The sequence below is a fragment of the Schistocerca piceifrons genome, chromosome X, assembly GCF_021461385.2.
Source record: "Schistocerca piceifrons isolate TAMUIC-IGC-003096 chromosome X, iqSchPice1.1, whole genome shotgun sequence".
Lineage (NCBI taxonomy): Eukaryota > Metazoa > Arthropoda > Insecta > Orthoptera > Acrididae > Schistocerca > Schistocerca piceifrons.
The window spans coordinates 720351723-720372237 of NC_060149.1; the positions used below are offsets into that span (position 1 = coordinate 720351723).

At 46.1% G+C, this 20515-nt stretch overlaps 1 protein-coding gene across 1 annotated transcript in view; it reads left to right on the top strand.

Annotated features, from left to right (window-relative positions):
• The window catches only part of LOC124722855 (intracellular coagulation inhibitor 3-like), a 190540-nt gene that overhangs the window by 94250 nt on the left and 75775 nt on the right, over positions 1-20515 (top strand). Inside the window, exon 3 of the mRNA XM_047247981.1 lies at positions 15405-15587. Coding sequence (XP_047103937.1) covers positions 15405-15587 — 183 coding nt within the window. The remainder of the gene's footprint in view (positions 1-15404; positions 15588-20515) is intronic.

Below are 20515 nucleotides of genomic sequence, written 5' to 3' on the forward strand. Positions count from 1 at the left end.
ACGTTCTACGTGAAACAGCACAAAGAAACGTCACTGTTACATTCCTGCGACATAAAAAAGCGTGCTATATCTCTATTCATTTGGTCACGGAAACTTGCTTTCGTGGAGTAACAGCGAGTTATGTAGGTTATAATTCATTTCTGTTATTTACTTGAATAATTAATCACTTTTTAGAGATTGCATTCATCCACATGTCATGTTTTCTGGAACTGCCGTTACAGACTCGATAACGCCACGAAAGTAAGAATATGTCAGTGTAATTGTTAGACATTCGCTGAATAGATATTAAATATTAAAATAAATTTACAACAGTGTTCGAAAAAAATTTATCTGTGTAAAAGCATGTATAAACAAAACAATATTCACTACTAACTGATCAGTCGTTTTATTGGTATATACACTCCTGGAAATTGAAATAAGAACACCGTGAATTCATTGTCCCAGGAAGGGGAAACTTTATTGACACATTCCTGGGGTCAGATACATCACATGATCACACTGACAGAACCACAGGCACATAGACACAGGCAACAGAGCATGCACAATGTCGGCACTAGTACAGTGAATATCCACCTTTCGCAGCAATGCAGGCTGCTATTCTCCCATGGAGACGATCGTAGAGATGCTGGATGTAGTCCTGTGGAACGGCTTGCCATGCCATTTCCACCTGGCGCCTCAGTTGGACCAGCGTTCGTGCTGGACGTGCAGACCGCGTGAGACGACGCTTCATCCAGTCCCAAACATGCTCAATGGGGGACAGATCCGGAGATCTTGCTGGCCAGGGTAGTTGACTTACACCTTCTAGAGCACGTTGGGTGGCACGGGATACATGCGGACGTGCATTGTCCTGTTGGAACAGCAAGTTCCCTTGCCGGTCTAGGAATGGTAGAACGATGGGTTCGATGACGGTTTGGATGTACCGTGCACTATTCAGTGTCCCCTCGACGATCACCAGTGGTGTACGGCCAGTGTAGGACATCGCTCCCCACACCATGATGCCGGGTGTTGGCCCTGTGTGCCTCGGTCGTATGCAGTCCTGATTGTGGCGCTCACCTGCACGGCGCCAAACACGCATACGACCATCATTGGCACCAAGGCAGAAGCGACTCTCATCGCTGAAGACGACACGTCTCCATTCGTCCCTCCATTCACGCCTGTCGCGACACCACTGGAGGCGGGCTGCACGATGTTGGGGCGTGAGCGGAAGACGGCCTAACGGTGCGCGGGACCGTAGCCCAGCTTCATGGAGACGGTTGCGAATGGTCCTCGCCGATACCCCAGGAGCAACAGTGTCCCTAATTTGCTGGGAAGTGGCGGTGCGGTCCCCTACGGCACTGCGTAGGATCCTACGGTCTTGGCGTGCATCCGTGCGTCGCTGCGGTCCGGTCCCAGGTCGACGGGCACGTGCACCTTCCGCCGACCACTGGCGACAACATCGATGTACTGTGGAGACCTCACGCCCCACGTGTTGAGCAATTCGGCGGTACGTCCACCCGGCCTCCCGCATGCCCACTATACGCCCTCGCTCAAAGTCCGTCAACTGCACATACGGTTCACGTCCACGCTGTCGCGGCATGCTACCAGTGTTAAAGACTCCGATGGAGCTCCGTATGCCACGGCAAACTGGCTGACACTGACGGCGGCGGTGCACAAATGCTGCGCAGCTAGCGCCATTCGACGGCCAACACCGCGGTTCCTGGTGTGTCCGCTGTGCCGTGCGTGTGATCATTGCTTGTACAGCCCTCTCGCAGTGTCCGGAGCAAGTATGGTGGGTCTGACACACCGGTGTCAATGTGTTCTTTTTTCCATTTCCAGGAGTGTATATCTTTCTTGTGTCATGTAGGCAGGTAGGACATTCTGCAAAAGTTAAACTTACACTTGAGAATGGCTAGAAAGCCGAAATCATGACTGTGTGAAATAAATGAATAACAGTTTACAGTTTAAGCGCGGGAATGCCGCGAGTCCGTGGTTGTATGGCTGTACTAGCGAACTCGTGTACTCGCTCTCCCCTGTGAACGAGTTGAGTTCATTTGTACCCGACAACAGACTCAAGTGATATGTAGGCAACGGCGGAGGCTCACGAGTTGACTACAGGCAGACAGAGACGGCGAGTTAAGAGATGGCGTCACAGGACCCGCTGGCGAGTTGAGTATACGGAGCTCAGCTCTAATCTCTGTGTTGGATCCCGAAAGATAAGAAAAGCCAGAAGCCTGTGCTGCTGATCACGACCAGCTACACCATTTACTTGCTCTGTCTTGCAATCTTCTCGTGTCACCAGGTCCACCCACACAGAGAAGAACCTTCCTTCAGAAGAGAGCCGAGCGTGGGAATGAAACGAATCATGCAGGCGTTCCTGCTGGAAGTGAAAGGGAAAGCGATGGCAGCGCGTACCTGCCGCGAGCGCTCGCTTAGAAAAAAGCGGCTTCTCGCTCGCAGCATCAGTAGACACGCTCCACAGAGAACTAGAACAGCAATTAGTGGAGCAGAGAACGACAGCTGGAAATGTCGTTTACTTTCCCTTTCAGTCTTAACCTTTTTAATAATTCCTGTTGTTTATCACGCTCGTGGTCTAATGGCTAGCGTTGCTACCACTGGATCACGGGGTCCCGGGTTCGATTCCCGGCCGGGTTGGGGATTTCCTCTGCTTCGGGACTGGGTGTTTGTGTTGTCCTCATCATTCCATCATCATTCGTGAAAGTGGCTGGATCGTACTGTGTACAGAGTGAGAATGTGTACGGGCGTTGATGACCGCGCAGTTGAGCGCCCCACAAACCAAACATCATCACCATAGTTGATGGTGATCAGTCCGTCGGATGGAGGCGTCAAGCTCTGAGACTCCGTTTGTGCTATTCGACAGAAGATTGCTATGGTTCAAATGGCTCTGAGCACTATGGGACTTAACATCTATGGTCATCAGTCCCCTAGAACTTAGAACTACTTACACCTAACTAACCTAAGGACATCACACAACACCCAGTCATCACGAGGCAGAGAAAATCCCTGACCCCGCCGGGAATCGAACCCGGGAACCCGGGCGTGGGAAGCGAGATCGCTACCACACGACCACGAGCTGCGGACGAAAATTGCTATGTGCATGCTCTGCCTTCTCTCATCATCATCATCACACAACACATATGTAGTAAACTCTACAAATACACAAATGACACATCTCTCACAACCCACAAGGAAAGAGACCATTGTGTGCGGAGTGTGCCCTCTGCGACGGCAGCTGAAACCATCCTATGGGATATCTCAACCAACAATGCCATACGACATTTCGTAATACTCTGATCACACTGAATTACTTCATATTTTTATAAAATTTGCTCTGTTTTGTAGCTGCATCATGCCGAAGTTAATTTTCCAGGGCCCCAATAAATTAACCATCGTCTTCATCAGGAGCTAACCGACTGCCGTGACGTTCATTTCTTCTTTATTGATATTTTAGTTCCGCACCAGAGGAAGGGCTCGCAGCTGACAAAACAGCTCTTAAGACCAAGTGATACATTTTACACAGCTTTTTAATATAAAAAATGAGGCTACAATATTGGTGTTAAATACTGTGCTTACAGGGTATTCAGATAAGGTGTTTTCTCTGTAACTTACAAAATAATAAGTGAAAGGAATATTTATCTACATAGACCAGATACACGTAAGGAACGTTACTACTACTTCAGAGTTACGAACGTTGTTTATTTTAGCCGGTCTGTGTGGCCGAGCGATTCTAGGCGCTTCAGTTTGGAGCCGCGCGACTGCTACGGTCGCAGGTTCGAATCCTGCCTCGGGCATGGACGTGTGTGATGTTCTTAGGTTAGTTAGGTTTAAGTAGTTCTAAGTTCTAGGAGACTGATGACCTCAGATGTTAAGTCCCATAGTGCTAAGAGCCATTTGAACCATTTTTTTGTTTATTTATTTGTTTTCCGGTGAGATACAAGAAAGAGGAAGATTATCGGTCCGTAACACTAACAGCCTTACACCTCCTCCGCAGGTCGTTTAGAACGCATGTTGAATAGCGCATTCGGGAATTTGAGCACTCATTTAAATACCTCATTTAAATGAATATTCCGCCTCCAGAACATCCACAAGAACGCAACCCACCATGTACAGCATGCTGCATCCACCCCTAAAACTTTGAATGTTTTTAGGTCGCTACATAAAACTGATAGAAAATTTATTTACATTTAGTTGTATCTAGTTGGTTTAAATACATCAGCCGCATGACAGGAAAAAGTATAATCTCAATTCAAAACTTAGCTTGTTGCTGAAACTCTCTGGATAACAACTAAATAAACTAAGTTTATAAATCCGCAGAAAGAGTAACCTATCTTACCTTTACCTATTTCGTTTCACCGATTATTTTTTTAATTTACAGAGAAAACCACGGCGGCAAGTAGAATGTGAGAGAAGCGATAGAGTACTTTAGTAATTGGTTGGGATGCAACATTGTAGGCTAAGGCAGGTAGAGCGATCATATGTCACGATGGATTTTATGGTTGGTAAGTGGTTGTTAGGTGAAGTTTAGGCGATTGAGGGTGATCAAGGGAAGTCCTTGGAATCTGGAACTTGGGGGTAATGGCGCGAAAGGGAAGTTGGATTGGAGATCAGAGAGGAAGGTATGAGGTGCTGGGACTGGGCGTTCCGATTTACATACTTGGTTCGTAAGTGCCGTAGAAAGAAAATGATGTGTGGGAACTGGATGAGTTGGAATGGAATTCGAGTTGGAGAAGGTAGTCGGATGCCGGAGGCTAGGCAGAGTGTTTGTCCCTCCGAAATTTCAAGGGATTTGCAAAATTTTGAGAGGGCGGAGATCCAGACGACACTACTGGGACCGATATGTGCTTCTTAAATAGTAAGTGATCTGGCTAACTTTTTGTGGAATAATGAAAAGAGTGTAGCCTCCGCTCCATTGCATCCCCGGGTTAGAATTACAGGGTGGAAGGAGACAGGACACCGCCCCAGCGCCATCACTTCCATTTGTAATTAAGAACTTAATTTTGGTTCTTTGGTAACTCTTCATTTCTAGCGGCTGACAGCAGGCTCCGTCAAGATTGCGTTCACTGACTATATCGCATTTGATAGTGCACATCCGAATTTCTACCATTCGTTTTGCTATAGAGCCACAGTAAGACGAAGCTTGAGATAGGACCTTCGTATCTTTAAATGAGAACTTAAGTCGTTTCGCAAGATGTCAGCTATCGCTGACTTTTGCAAGTTTCCGGGCTAGATATGACGTTTATGTCCAGCAGATCACCAGGACTCGGCGCCGATTGTCTGTCCTACATAATTTTCGCCTGTCTCGTGGCACATTTTGGACTAAACATTGGTATGATATTACGCCAGGCATTCTACTTTGCTAGAGGCTGTGCTGCAGAGAGGAAATAATGCCATTGAACTATTCTTTCTCTTTAGCTGAATTCCCTTGGGCATTCGTCCACCACTGTATGTAGACCTAATTTGTTACGATTTATACTGGTTTTTTCTTCCACACAGATCTCAGATTTCAAGTATTCTGTAGCCTTACTGCCAGAGATTACTTCTTTATTACTTATGTCATAAAATAATAATGTATTTCCATGCACTTATACTGTACTTCCCTTCTACGAAAGCACATTAGTGTATACCTCCTCACGTTCCGTCAAGGCAAACAACAAAAAGTTGAAACTTCCTGGCAGATTAATTCTGTGTGCCGGACACAGACTCGGACTCGGGAACTTTGCCTCTCACGGGCAGAAGCTCTAACACTTTTTTTCGTAACAGTTATTTATTGAGTATACTATACGTACAGTTAACTTACACCGAAATAAAAATAAACGCGAGCATGACACATTTTACAATAATGAAAGTATAATTAATTAGAAGGAACACAATATAAGTATTTGAATAGCCTGCAAAAGAGAAAATACACTTTACTAAAATCCATCTGTCATTGTCAGACGCCTTCAGGCATGTGGAGACAAGAAGGCGGCCACGACGCCTTCAACCCCCCCCCCCCCCCCCCCCCCCCGCCTCTGAGATGCAATAGCGCAAAAGGAAGGAGTGCAGAGCAAAAATAGAGACGAGAGAACAAAAACACAATGGGGTTAGCAGCTGCTGCCGCTACTGTCCAACCCCAAGTCTTTGAAAGATAAGATTCACCATGCTGGCAAAGAGTTTTCGAAATCTAGGCAGCTGTGAACAGGACCACTAAACCGTAGATATAAACTGGTGAAAAGCCAAATGGTCATCATCACACTCACCAACAAACCACTGTGCCATCCAAGCACGACCCATCCTCACAGCTTTACTTCCACCAGTACCTCATCCACTACCTTCTACTTGCCCGCGAAAGGCAAAAGTCCCGAGTTCCATTCTCGGTCTGGTACACAGTTTTAATCTGCCAGGAAGTTTCATATCCTACCACACTTCGCTGTAGAGGGAAAATTTCATTCTGTAAACAAAAAGTTACAAATATGGCCTAAGTGACATGGCGACGATGCTAGTAAAGTTTCGATAGGACCTGCAGCCCGTCAGCTGCCACCAGTGACTCGTCTGGAACTCGACACAGCTCCCTTTCGGGAATGGGATCGGCTAATGAGTTTGTGACGTCTCGTTGGTGAATGACTTGTGCCGTCACAATTCACTCTCTGTACACAATAATAATGTCGTGTGCGGGGGCCTCCCGTCGGGTAGACCGCTCGCCTGGTGCAAGTCTTCCGATTTGACGCCACTTCGGCGACTTGCGCGTCGATGGGAATGAAATGATGATGATTAGGACAACACAACACCCAGTCCCTGAGCAAAGAAAATCTCCGACCCAACCGGGAATCGAACCCGGGCCCTTAGGATTGACAGTCTGTCGCACTGACCACTTTTTTTGTCTTTATTGAACAAACTAAAAGTACATATATATACACTATGCAAGGGTTCTTCTAGGTAACATTTAAACATATACAAATGACTGTTAGTTAAACAAGAAATATTAGAAAAACATTGAATACAACAAAATATAAATATTCTGTCTTCTTCCTTTTTTATTTGTTTTTTGGTCGATGCATGAGAACGTGGATAAGGGTGTTGCATCATGTGACAGGTAGGCATGGCGCACTCCAACTTTGAGGGGGGTCAAGGAAGACGCTGCGGAGATAACCGGCAAAAGTTGGTCGGTAAGATGGTTTGCGGGTGAGGGTGCTATGCGCGGTCACAACTTTGTACCAGAAGTCAAGGACTGTATGCAGACCACTCTGAAAGAGGTATTCTAAAGCCTGTCCTCGAAATTAGGGTATGGTGCTTAGCAAGAGGGTAGTGAAATGTCTGGGGCAACAACAGGAAGTCCGGGGTTACCGTCGTTGGCGGGACACGGAAGTAAAAGCCCACGATTCGTTGGATGAGGGGCCATACGTTTCGTTTCAGGGGGCACGTAAGACGGTGCTCGTCGGTGTCTTCGAGCTGACAGTCAGGCCAGAGTGGGGAGGTGGCCAGTCCTATGCGATAAAATTGACTACTAGTCGGGAATTTGCCATAGACTAAAACATACCAGAGTGCAGACACAGACGACGGTAAGAAGGGTGCTTGCACACACCCCCATACCGTTCGCCAGTTAATGTCAGGATGCTGTAGCACCATGGGGTCGCAAGGGTTGGACAGCATAAACAGACGATAATAATCTTTTGTACGGGGGGGGGACGGGTGACTGGAAGATCGGCCCGAACGTAGCTGAGTTCTATGAAACAATTGGCGACGTGGTACAATAATGGAGAAATAGGTGCCACATTGATCGGTGGATCGGGAGAAGCTGGTCGGAGGATATCTAAGAGACTACGTGTTAGGTGCAAAATGGTTCAAATGGCTCTGAGCACTATGAGACTTAACGTCTGTGGTCATCAGTCCCCTAGAACGTAGAACTACTTAAACCTAACTAACCTAAGGACATCACACACATCCATGCCGGAGGCAGAATTCGAACCTGCGTGTTAGGGACGGGACCGGCCCCTGCCAGTGCCGCAACATAGTATGGACAAAGAGTGCAGAAGATCGTGTCCGCACGTTGAGCCCGAGGCCACCTTTTGCAGGAGGCAGTGTTAGTGTTGTAGCGGACTTTGAACAGTGCCCCTGCTGACACGAAATATCCAAAGGCTGATTGGATGCGGCGGCCAATGAGTAACGGCATTGGGAGGATCTGGGCGACGTGTACCAGTTTAGGGGCGACATACATGTTGACATAGGACACACGTTGGAGTTGGTTTAAGTTACGGTGCACTTGTCCGCGGACATGGTGCCGAATCGACTGCAAAAGCCGCCGGTAAGCGAGGGCCACTGTGCGGTGTGTGGAGCTCGTAAATTCGATACGCAAGTAACGAAGGGTGGTACTGACTGGGAGTGGGGTCGGCACCATAGCCGGGAGGCCGCGCCCAATGTGCATCATAGTCGATTTACGGACATTAAGAATGCTACCAGAAAGACGTCCATACTGGTGGATCCACTTAATGGCGTCATTGAGTTCCGTGGAGGAGTAGGAGAGAAAGAGGAGGTCGTCCGCATAAGCCTTGCAGTGAAAGGTGTAGTCACGCAAAGTGAGACCCTGCATCCTAGAGGTAAGACCAGTGATGAGGGGCTCAAGTGCAATGGCATATAGTAAAGTAGACATAGGGCATCCTTGACGCACAGAGCGGCGTATAGGAATCGGTCCTACAAGCCTCCCATTGACTCGTACCATCGAGACCGCGGGAAGTAATAACCGGCGAAAGGCATCGACAAAAAGTAATGGGAACCCCATACGTGTCGCCACCATGAGGAGGAATGGGTGGCGAACGCGATCAAAGGCACTCGTGAAATCGATGGATACCCGTGCGATAAACCGACGCCAGTACGATGAGGTCACGGCATTCTCCTAGGGCTGTTTGTAAGGTGGCCCCACAACCACGTGCAGTCTGCTCCGGTGAAAGGACCGTAGGTAAGACGGTGCGTATGCGCGCTGCTAAGAGGCGTGCATAGATTTTATAGTCTGCATTCAGTAGAGTAAGGTGCGATATGCAGAAACATGAGACCCTCCTTTCGGCTTAGGCACAGGTAGAAGAATGCCAGTGACGAATTCAGGTGGAATTGGGAAGAACGGAGTAAAGAGTTCTTGAATCATTTCGGTCTAGCGAGGAAGCATTAACGTGGTGAACGCCCGGTAAAACTCCACTGGGAGACCATCTGGTCCTGGTGATTTGTTCTTGGCCCCTTTGTTGATCGCATTGTGACTATTACAGTGCCATCTATCACAAAGCGAAAAAAATGGTCCAATTAAAACATTCATATTTCTTTACGTACTACACGAATATGTAATGAAAAATGGGGTTCCTATTTAAAAAACGCAGTTGATATCCGTTTGACCTATGGCAGCGCCATGTAGCGGGCCAACCATAGCGCCATTTGGTTTGCCCCTTCAAGCTAGACAAGTTTCGTTCTTTGTAGTTTTTTTCGTTTGACGCTTATTTCATGAGATTTGGCTCGGTCACGATCAATGGACCACCCAGTATACACAATTACATAAACTACGGTTCTGTTTCGAAAACACACACGTTTATTCAGTTACGCACTGATGCTCAAAGAGATCGTTGTGCAGTATTCCTATCCTGTGACTCTCTTGCTCTGAGGCTACGTCTAGGTGTTCATAGTATACTCTTCTATTCGGCGTGTGCACTGCCGAGGCGATGTCGTGCGTCGTCGAAGAGCGGCGGATCCTTCTTCCTACAGGTGACCTGCGATCAACAGGAGCAGCGATTGCGACTGAAACTGGAACTGCAACTCTCACAGGAACAAAGCTCGAACACACTACGTCTGTAAAGCCTCTAAGCACAACAAATATCCTGCTGTTCTGTGATAGTAAGCACCACACTCTTTGTTCCGCGTGATACGTGTCGTGAAAAACAGTACCGCTGTGCTAACGACCTCTGACGTAGTCCGCTAGAAATTTCTCGCTTCGCCTGGTGAGCTGGCAGCACTGTGTAGCTTGCGTGCTTTGAGGGAAGTCTGGCTTGCAGGCGTTACGGCTCACTGTCACTACAAAAAGCACCAATCCTGCTTGATGGATGTTAACGCAGTGCGGACAGATCCAGAGTTTACTCGTGTTTCAGACGACAGCTGTTTCGGGTGGATCACGAAATAACTCGTGTTTACAACATGCAGCCTCTAGACTTCATCTAGTTAGGTGTTCACACCCATAGCCAACGTAGCAATGGTGACTTTCTTAGAGTACCGTTTGCTTATTTAGCACTGTAAGTGTATTTTGATATTTCAGAAAGTTACTGTTATACCGGACCAAAGGTAGCCCCTGAGGGCCGGCAACCCATATTACACCACAGAGGACGAGGTTGCCTATTCCAAGGCGTACCAAAAGCACCATGGTAAACACCGGCTATTTACATACAAGATAATGGAAACAGACATTCCGAGCACTACTACCTGCAGGGGGATCTCGAGCCACGGCCTGCAGGAAGTATCACTACGCCAAAACCTAACTGGCTGGAGACAGCTATTTAGGTGCTAGAACTAGCCCAGAAGTTCAGTTCACTCTGGACGCCGATCTCGTGCACTTCGATCGCTGAAGATTACGTCTTCATCTCTGAATTAGACTCTCACTAGTGTGTGTGTGTGTGTTACCACGAACCTTTGTGGAAGTTTAGAAGTGAACTTTTGTTTGCCTCAGTTATGAGACTTTTACTAGTATCGTTGTTGTTACCTTTCTTTTGTTGTTCAGTCATCAACCTTGTGAACTTACATCAATAAAAGTCGTGTTTGTGAAAAATTGCGAATTGTCAGTCACAACAGTTACCATTTCCGTCCTGAAGCTACTCCTGCTTTTAGTGATGGCCCTATTCAGAAAACGGAAGTAAATGAACGAATTAGAGATATTTTCGGAGGTTTTTGCTAACGAGTACTGAAATGTTCCTAATGAGAATGAAGATCTGGATGACTGTGTGAAGAAATATACTTATGATTCGGGGGAGGATTCCAGTGACAGTGACATAATTAGACCTGTAAAGAAGCTTAAGTGGCAGTGTTTTCCAGTGATTCTGACAATAACACTGAAGTGACTGTTCTTGTGAATGATTCACCCTGTCATATTTATAACAGCGATTGATGTGAAATTGACTTTCAGTCACACATAGAACCGTTTCATTGTCATCCTGGAGTCATTAAGTTTCCAACGCAGTATGACCCTGAAGCTTCTGTGATTATCCTGACCTTTGGTGATGACTTGTTTGAACTGTTTTGCAAGGAGTCGTGCACCTAGCCTATAGCACTCAAGTAGTCTTCGGTTACAGAAAGAGGCATGAAGAAATTCCTTAACGTAATTCTTGTAATGGGACAAACGAAAAATGGTAAACAAGAAAGATTATTGGTCAACGGACCCTCTACTAGCTACACAAATATTTTCACAGACTATGAGTCGCAATAGACCTGAATAGATTTGGAAATTCTGGCACTTTAATGACAACACGAAACTGAACAATAGCTCTGGCAGACTCTTCAAAGTTCAACCTGTGTTGGGTTGTTTCCTCAATAAATTCAGAACATTTTAAAAATCCAAAGCAACAGTTTTCATTGGAAGAAAGGATTATTCAACGGAGAGGCACCTGAGGTTACGAACGTACAACTCTGCAAAGATTAAAAACCATGGGTTACTTGTTAGGATGCTGTGCGAGAGTGACACAGATTATATTTGTAATATGGAGGCTGACACTGCTGAAGGGACTAAATTGGAAGAAGTCTCAGTTCTTAACCATGTTCTTGGTGGGCACCATATCTTCCAGGATAATTATTACACGTAACAGTATCGCAAATGTAGAGTTTTTACTGAAAAACAAAAACAAAGTCTGTGGTACTATTATGGTGAACATAAGTTTACCGGATATCCTGAAAGCCAAAGAATGAAGAGATGTGACGTAGTTTTCTGTAGATAAGGTGGCATTCATCTCCTCGTATCCAAAGACAAGCGGGATGTCAGAATGATATCGATAGTTCATGGGACTTCTCTTGGAAATACTGAAAAGAAAAACTGGACAGCATATACTGATGCCTGTTTGCGTAAAACAACAAAATGCCTGCATGAAAGGAGGTGACCATGCGGATATCTTTATTACTCTCCTACTGTCAGTAAATCGACGAAATTAACAAAAAAGTCGTCCTTCATCTAATAAAACGTGGACTTTTCAATTTATTTAGAATTTAAAATGCCTTGAATGCCGAGAAAAAATAAAGTATAAGTCGTTTCTTCAGTTGGTCGCGAAATATTGGATTACCGACGATGATAACGAAGGCTCTCCGAAACCAGGGAGATACATGCCCAATCCATCCCCTATTGAAACGGGGAAAGCACCACATTGGAGGAGTGTCGGGTGACATGAAGCAACGTGAACCTGTGTCCATTTCAGAATACTGAAAAAATAAATTACCTACGAGACTCGGTAGAGTTAGTGCAGCCCGCATAAAAAGAAGTGAAACAAAGTATATTTGCAGAACTTTCTACGGTTCCGATTCACAGAAAGAAATGTTTTACGCAGTATTACACATTAAAAAAGTACTAGGAAAGTTGGTTTATATGTAAGCTACAAGATTCATGCAATATATGAAACAGTAGCTGTAAATGATAAGATCTCCGCATTAAATCAAGTCGAAGGGCTTAGTGATAATATTTGAAAACTGTCTGTGTCTCAGCGCAGTGCTGTGTGTGTAGTCACGATAGTAAATATCATACCAAAGGAGCACATCAGCAAATGGAAACCGCAGGAATAAGTAAATTATTTGTGTGTGTGATATAATGGATTCATTCTCGTGAACACTAACGGGTGTTATTTTTACATGTAGCTTAAAGTTACATCAGTATTATAGTTTATAAAAATTGGTACTTTTTGCGCATGCATTAAAAATTGTTGTTTCATAATGTAGAGAAACGATATATGTTCAAACACTGAAAGAGTGAAACAGAAACGATGAAAAGTTTATGATATGTAAATCTGTTTATGGTTACATGGGAAAACAGAAGAGCTAGCCAAAAACATGTCGTTTTGTATAGTCAGATGAAATATGATTGGAGGACCTGCAAGACAATTACATTGTGTTGGCTGCATACAAATCAGGCAATACCCGTCCACATCGGCAAGTTTCAACAGAAATGTCTGGTTCTTAATATGCTAAGCGAAATGTCATTTACATATAAAAAGAATAGCAGTGGACCCAAAACTGAACTTTGGGGGATTTCTTTTGTAATTTGTCACCAGTTAATAAAATTTTCTTTCCTTCCAACATAGTCGGATTGTTCAGCATCACTCTTTGCATTCTGTTTGTTAAGTATGATACAAACCAGTTGTTTGTACAGCCATAGATTCCATAAAATCTAAGTTTTCCATGTTTTTTATGCTCACATCTTGGATACTGCACCGCGCAACAAAATGAAAGTGCCACTTTTCGAGAATCCGTAATTGTCTCTTATTCGAACGCGCAAGTGTGAAACTTGGCTCAAAGATTCCTATACCATTTTTCTGTAATGATGTAAAACCGTGGCACCCTGCATCATCACCCTCGGAATTGGCGACGCTTCAGACGGCAAAGTGCCGACACATGCAAAGAAAAGGCGACAGCTCAGAAGTTCGTGTTAGCTATAAGGTGGGTTAATGACGTCACAGTGACATCAACTTTCACTACAACTCTGTCCAACGCGGCCATGCACGCGTCACACGATGGGAAGGTCATCGCACCCCCTCTTACCCGTATTTCACCCCATCTTTTGACGCCTCCGCGATGGAGACCAAACTCACGATACCCAGCGCTGAAATCAGGCGGTTTTCTTATGGGTGGCCGTGGAAAACATTTCAGACACACCGCCACGTAAAATCGACAAGAAAAAGCCTCAGAGGGTGGCATAAAGGAAGTCTATGAAATCATCCCTTCTCTTGAGGTGCTGATTCCCACACATTTCGCCGTCAAAAACGACAGTTTGCAATGCGATGAACAAGAGGACGACGTTCATGACAACGTTCGATATTGCTGCCACTCTCTGGGCGTTTCTACCCTCTAAGGTCATCGTAGAGCTGCAACCCCGTTGAACATGATCTAACCAATTTGGATTTTTACTCCGACATCAGAATGGAATCACTTGAGACTGTTGAAAATCATCCGGCGAAACCTGAAAGTGAGCCGAAGCAGAAATACGTTTTTATGGTTTTCCATCCCTCCCTTTTCGCGCCCTACTATTGTGTGATTACTGGGGAGGGTGGGAGTGGGGGTGGGGGGTGAAACATTAATATGTGCGTGAATAAAACGGCAAATGGTACCTGTCAGAAAGTTCGACACCAATTCAGCCATGCGGCTGCTCTAGTGCCTCAAAGCAAGTAAACACCACCTGATGGGTGTCGAATGGGTTGTCTAACCTTCAGGTGCTAGAGCTGCGTGGCTGGCACTGAGGATGTTGCAGAATTGGAGAGATCTTTGCTGTTTTTCACGCACATCTTAATGTTGCACCTCCCCCTCACGCCACCACCCCGCCCCAGTAATCACACTATAGTAGGGCGCGAAAAAGGAGGGATGAAATAGCACAAAAGTATATTTCTGCTTCGGATCTCGTTTAGATTTCGCCGAAAAGTTTTCAACAGTCTTTATTGCCTCCATCCTGTATATCAAAGTAGAAATTGCAGTCCCACTATACTCGAAATGGATCATATCAAGTTCAATGGGATTACAGCCTCACGATGTCTTTAGAGTAGAGGTGAAACGCCTACTGGATGGCAGCAGTGTCGAACATTGAGAAGAACGTCGTCCTCTCGCTCATCGCACTGCGAACTGTCGCTTTTGGCGGCGAAATGTGTGGGAATCAACGACCAAAGCCAAGGTATGGTTTCATTGACGCCCTTTACGCCACCCGCTAAAGATTTTTCGTGTCAGTTCTCAGCGGCGGTGTATCTGAAATGTTCTCGTCGGCCACTCATAAGAAAACCACCTGATTTCAACGATGGATGTCGTGGTTCTGGGCTGCATCGTAGAGGCGTCAAAATATGGGGTGAAATGTGGGTAAGAGAGGGTGCGACGACTTTTCCATCATGCTACACGTGCATGGCAGCCTTAAGCAGAATTGTAGTGAAATTTGGTGTAAATGTAACGTCATTTATCCGTCTTGCAGCTAACACGAGCTTCTGAGATGTCGCCCTTTCTTTTCATGTGTCGATTCCTTGCCGTTTGAAGCGTCACCAGTCTCGAGTGTGACGGCGTAGGGTGCCATGCTTTTACATCATTGCAGAGAAAGGTTGTAGACAAGTCAAGTTGCAAACTTACGCGTCGGAATAGGAGACAATTAGGGAGTTTCGGAAGAAGTGATCCTTTCATTTTTTCGCAGTGCAATTGTGAAAGCGAACAGTCCAAAGACTTAGAAGAACGTGTGTTGGCAGGCACTGTCGCCGGGGCGGGACAACTTGGTCCTGGCGCCGTTCGGCGTGGCGAGCGCGGCTGGGATCCTGCTGGAGGCAGCTAGTGGAGACACGGCGCGGGAACTGCACCACGCCCTTGGCATCGCGCAGGCAGAGCGCCAGGCTCTGCGCGACGGTTTCAAGGCTTATTTTGACACTTTCGAGGTGGGTATTGTCATTACTTGCACCATACCTGCTCAAATTTCAAAATGATTTTAGGACCCTCAGGTCGAGATCTCGCTGCACTGACAGCCCACACGTGCAAGGTATTCATAAAGTTTTAATTATCACTTTTGCCATCCTGAAATCCCCGCGCCACAAGATCGTAGAACGCCGCCGAAGGAGCCAAAGAAAAATGACCCAGTCCACTGACAATGGGCGGTAATTGGTCTTCTGTCTTTGAAACGGTTGCTGATTTGATGCAAGTAACGGCAAAAATGCACCATCGTACGATACAGTAGTTAGGCGGAAAAGACGCTTCCAGTTTGGTCAGAAAAGTCTGACGAAAAACGAAGCTGCAGACGCTCTCTCTGTAAAGAAAAGGAAGGAAGATCAATGTTTCATGTCCCGTCGACAACGATGTCATTAGAGACGGAGCACAAGCTCGGATTAGGGATGCTCGGTGAAGGAAATCGGCCGTGCCCTTTTAAAGGAACCATCCCAATATTTGCCTTAAATGACTTAGGAAAAACACGGTAAATTTAAATTAGGATGGCCAGACACGGATTTTAAACGTCGTGCTCCAGAATGTGAGTCTCTGTAAAGAAGCAAGAATCATAAGAGACTCTGGTGCTCGAAGACCGGCGTATCTCAATTGAGGCGACAGGGGGAAAAGTGGTAGTCAGTAATGGATCAGATTTCAACATCTTGCACGACATGTTGAACACGACAAAGTTCATCACCCACTGGGTTCCACTGCAGCTCACACCAGTTCAAAAAGCCGACCGAACAGAAACACCATCGGAAATTTTGCAGCTCTGTCAGGCCAGTCCAGCTGACTTCCTTAGCCATCTAATCTCCATCGACGAGTTTTGGGGGTATCACGATGATCCCGAGACGAAGGAGCAAAACGAATAGTGAAACATGAGGATGCAGCAACGTAGTCCCAATCATCATCATGTTTTTAGGACTGTCATGGTGTGGTGCTGACAGATTATACTCATAAGGGCAAACCGTTATAGGGTTACAGTAGCACACCGCCAAAATCTCCTGGCAAGGATACGGGAGACGGTCCAAAGAAGGCTTTAGAGGAAACTCTCCAAAGCTGTTTTTGCCCCACGACAACGCCCAGCTCATTCTGCACACGACATAGTCACGCATGCTGATCCTTTGACCTATAAAAGTTTTGCTGCACCCCTCTAATTTTTCCTCGGCTGAAGAAACCATTGTATGGGAGCGATTTATAGAATTACGACAAGGTGAATTTTGAGCTTGAACTTCTCCAGAAAATCCAATATACAGACTTTTACAGACAGCGTTCCTACCAACATTGGGAAAAATGTACTGTACTGAAGGATCTATATGTAGAGAAACACTAACACCATCATAAAATGTCATGGTTACATCTTAGTTTTTTCTATGTGATAATTAAAATTTTATCACTATTTCTTGTATACACTGCCGTCTTGAATGTTCCATTTACATATAGGGTGTTTCATGAAAAGTAGTAAATACAGGGTGGAACACAGAAAACGCATGGTTTCAAATGTATAGTACATTGTAAACACAATATTTGTTGTTGTTATCATCAGTCTGAAGACTCGTTTGATGTAGCTCTCCATGCTACTCTCCCTTGCCCAAGTCTTTTCATATCAGCCTAACTACTACATGCTAAATTAGTCTGGACCTGCTTATTGGAGCCGGCCGTGGTGGCCGTGCGGTTCTGGCGCTGCAGTCCGGAGCCGCGGGACTGCTACGGTCGCAGGTTCGAATCCTGCCTCGGGCGTGGGTGTGTGTGTGATGTCCTTAGGTTAGTTAGGTTTAAGTAGTTCTAAGTTCTAGGGGACTTATGACCTAAGATGTTGAGTCCCATAGTGCTCAGAGCCATTTGAACCATTTGAACCTGCTTATTGTATTCAAGACCTGGTCTCTTTCTGCAATTTATATCCACTTACCACCACACTTTCCGCACTACCAAATTAACTGTTCCTTGACACCTAAGGGCCTATGCTCTAACCCGATCCTATCGTCTAGTGGAACTATACCATACAACTACATTCCCCTCAGTTCTATTCAGAATCTATTCATTAGTTATTTGATTCACTCATGTAATCTTCAGCACTCTTCTATAGCACGTTTCACACTCTTCTGTTCCTTTGTTGGATGTTCTGTTTATCGTCCATGTTTCACACTCCGTACAAATACCAGCCGAAAATAATTCCTAATACTTAAATTTATATTAGGTATTAATACACACTGATGAGCGCAAACATTATGACCACTGCCCACAGCGAGATTGATGTCGCCTGGTTGCGTTGTGGGTACGTGACGCGGTAAGCGTAGTATCTAAGTGGACCAAAGACGAATGGGAAATCATTCTAACGAGTGAGGAAATCCACTTAAATGACTGACAAAGAGGAGATTCTTACGACCCAGTGCCTGGAAACAGCGAAGATGGTCAGTTGTTCGCATGTTAATTTCTTAAGCTCCTATGGAAGACAGTAAAATCATGAGTAGGCGACAATGTGTTAGTCATCCACACCTGTTATAGAACGTGGAGGTCAAAGGCCTGCGATATGTGGCAGTCTATTGGTGAACTGACACATCTCGTGTTATATTGTCACAGTGTATTTAATTTATTCTGAGGGAGTTCGATTGGGGCTAGTTGATGTACGCCCACGTTTATAGAAGCAATATTCAGTGACTGCAGAGATTAGGACATCAATTAACATCTTACTTCTCTCTATCCATACACTAGTAGTTGCATATAAATCTTTCTGAAGATTTCGTGAATGGAGAACCCCAGACCAAGACACTGCCTGAGAATCTTGTTTTCCGCAGTAAAGCGAAGTCCCGTTCAGCACTCAGGAGCAACCGTCCTCTGCGGCTTAACGGCCAGGTATCAGGGAGTCCAGTGCGGCCGAGCGTATAAGCCACCGCATTGTCCGAGTCTTGCGCGCAGCCCGCGGTGAAACTCACGAGGGTCAGCGTACCGTATTTCGCAATAGATGAGGTCCAGGAAGCCTCCTAGAAAACCCGATAACGTAGTGGCAGAACACTTCAGTTCAGCCGACTCACTGAGCTTAGCAAACCAGTGCAGCCAGGCGTATCTGTTTGAGACAAGAAGTTTACTTTCTGGTTGGAACGTCCTTCCCAGAAACGAGCGATGTGAAGTGGAAATCACCTTGCAGAACTGTAAGAAACAACATGGGACAGCCCAGCCAGTTCGTTGAAAAGTTGAACGAGACTCCTTACTGGTTAGTAGTTATAATTTAGCAGAGTGGAGGAGCCGAGTCCTGCTTCCAGAAACTCTAAAACGTGGAGCCAACCGATTGGCTAGATAGACAACTCGATAGGAGAGGGAGAACGTCAACAAGACTTGTTCAGACCAAGTCCTTCCATAGGTTAACATTGCAAACTCGGAAATTGTTGGTTTATTTATGGCCATGCCATTCGGCAGAGTTTTGTAAAATCGTCTGATTGGCACAACGAAGGCGCACAGACGCAGGACGGAGAGCTAATCTGGAGAACAAACAGAATTCACTTCTTCTTCAGAGCTCGAACAGGATACCCTTCTTCTCTGGTCGCTGAACAGATCTAACTTTTTCTCCGGGCACCGAACAGAATACTTATCTCCACCCAGAGCCGACGAGGGATGGCTTTCTCTCTGCCACCGACACTCAGCAGCAGATCATGACTTCCGCTCCGCTACGAGCACAGTTTTGTAAGACGACGTGGGTTTAGGCAAGCGAACGCGAAGACTCGGAAGTGTTCGACGTAGGGCTCCGTAGCATCGTACAGCATCAGCAATATAAGCATCTCGATAGGAACGAACTGTTGGTTAGAAGGAGACCAGTTGAGGGCCTGCAAACAAGCTGTCTGCGAGCTAGACACACTGGACCTACACCTGGCACTGTGCTGTTTGGTATGACAGCAGTAGGAAATTTGTGCGTCTGTCTGGTGATTCGACCTGTTGTGCTACCATTCATGGACAGCATTCCTGGGGGTGTTTTCCAACACGATAATCGACATGTTGGCTTGGCCTGCTCTATCACCAGATCCGTCTCCAGTCGAGCACATATGGGACACAATAAGACGACAGCTCCAGCGTCATCCATTCTATCCGCCTGTTAAGACGGATATCAACAGGATAGAGGCTCACACAGTTGCACTGATCATCGCAGATTACAGGTAGTGGTCGTGAAGACTCGCCGTCAAGATACAGTTTCGCAGGAAGACCCCTCAATGCACCACATCGTGACTGACAGAAAGTATCGCCAGGAACAACTGGTCTCGGAGCTCGTGGGGAGGGGGGGGGGGGGAGGGGGAGGCATAGGGCCATCAACCAGGCAGATGTTGTGGCTGGCGTTTTGGAACACTTTCGCCACATCTACCAGTAAGAGCAACATAAAGGTTATGATTTGGAGCCGATTTTGTCCCACATCACCTGCACCATCTCGGACATCGAAACGTAAACTCTGATGGAGGACATCACCTGTGATGACATCAAGAATGCGATAGCGAAGGGTGATCCAAACAAGTCGCCTGGCTTGGATGGTCTCCCTGTGGAAGTTTGCTGCGCTTTCCAGGATTTAGTGACGCCAAGACTGACTGATGTTTCACGAACTTTCGACGACAGCCACCATGGTTCCACCGCCATTTGTCGAACCCATTATCATCCCAATTAAAGCCGCGCGGGATTAGCCGAGCGGTCTAGGGCGCTGCAGCCATGGATTGTGCGGCTGGTCCCGGCGGACGTTCGAGTCCTCCCTCGGGCATGGGTGTGTGTGTTTGTCATTAGGATAATTTAGGTTAAGTAGTGTGTAAGCTTAGGGACTGATGACCTTAGCAGTTAAGTCCCATAAGATTTCATACACATTTGAACATTTTGAACATCCCAATTAACGAGCCATCGCAGGGGAATATGGCTGTCC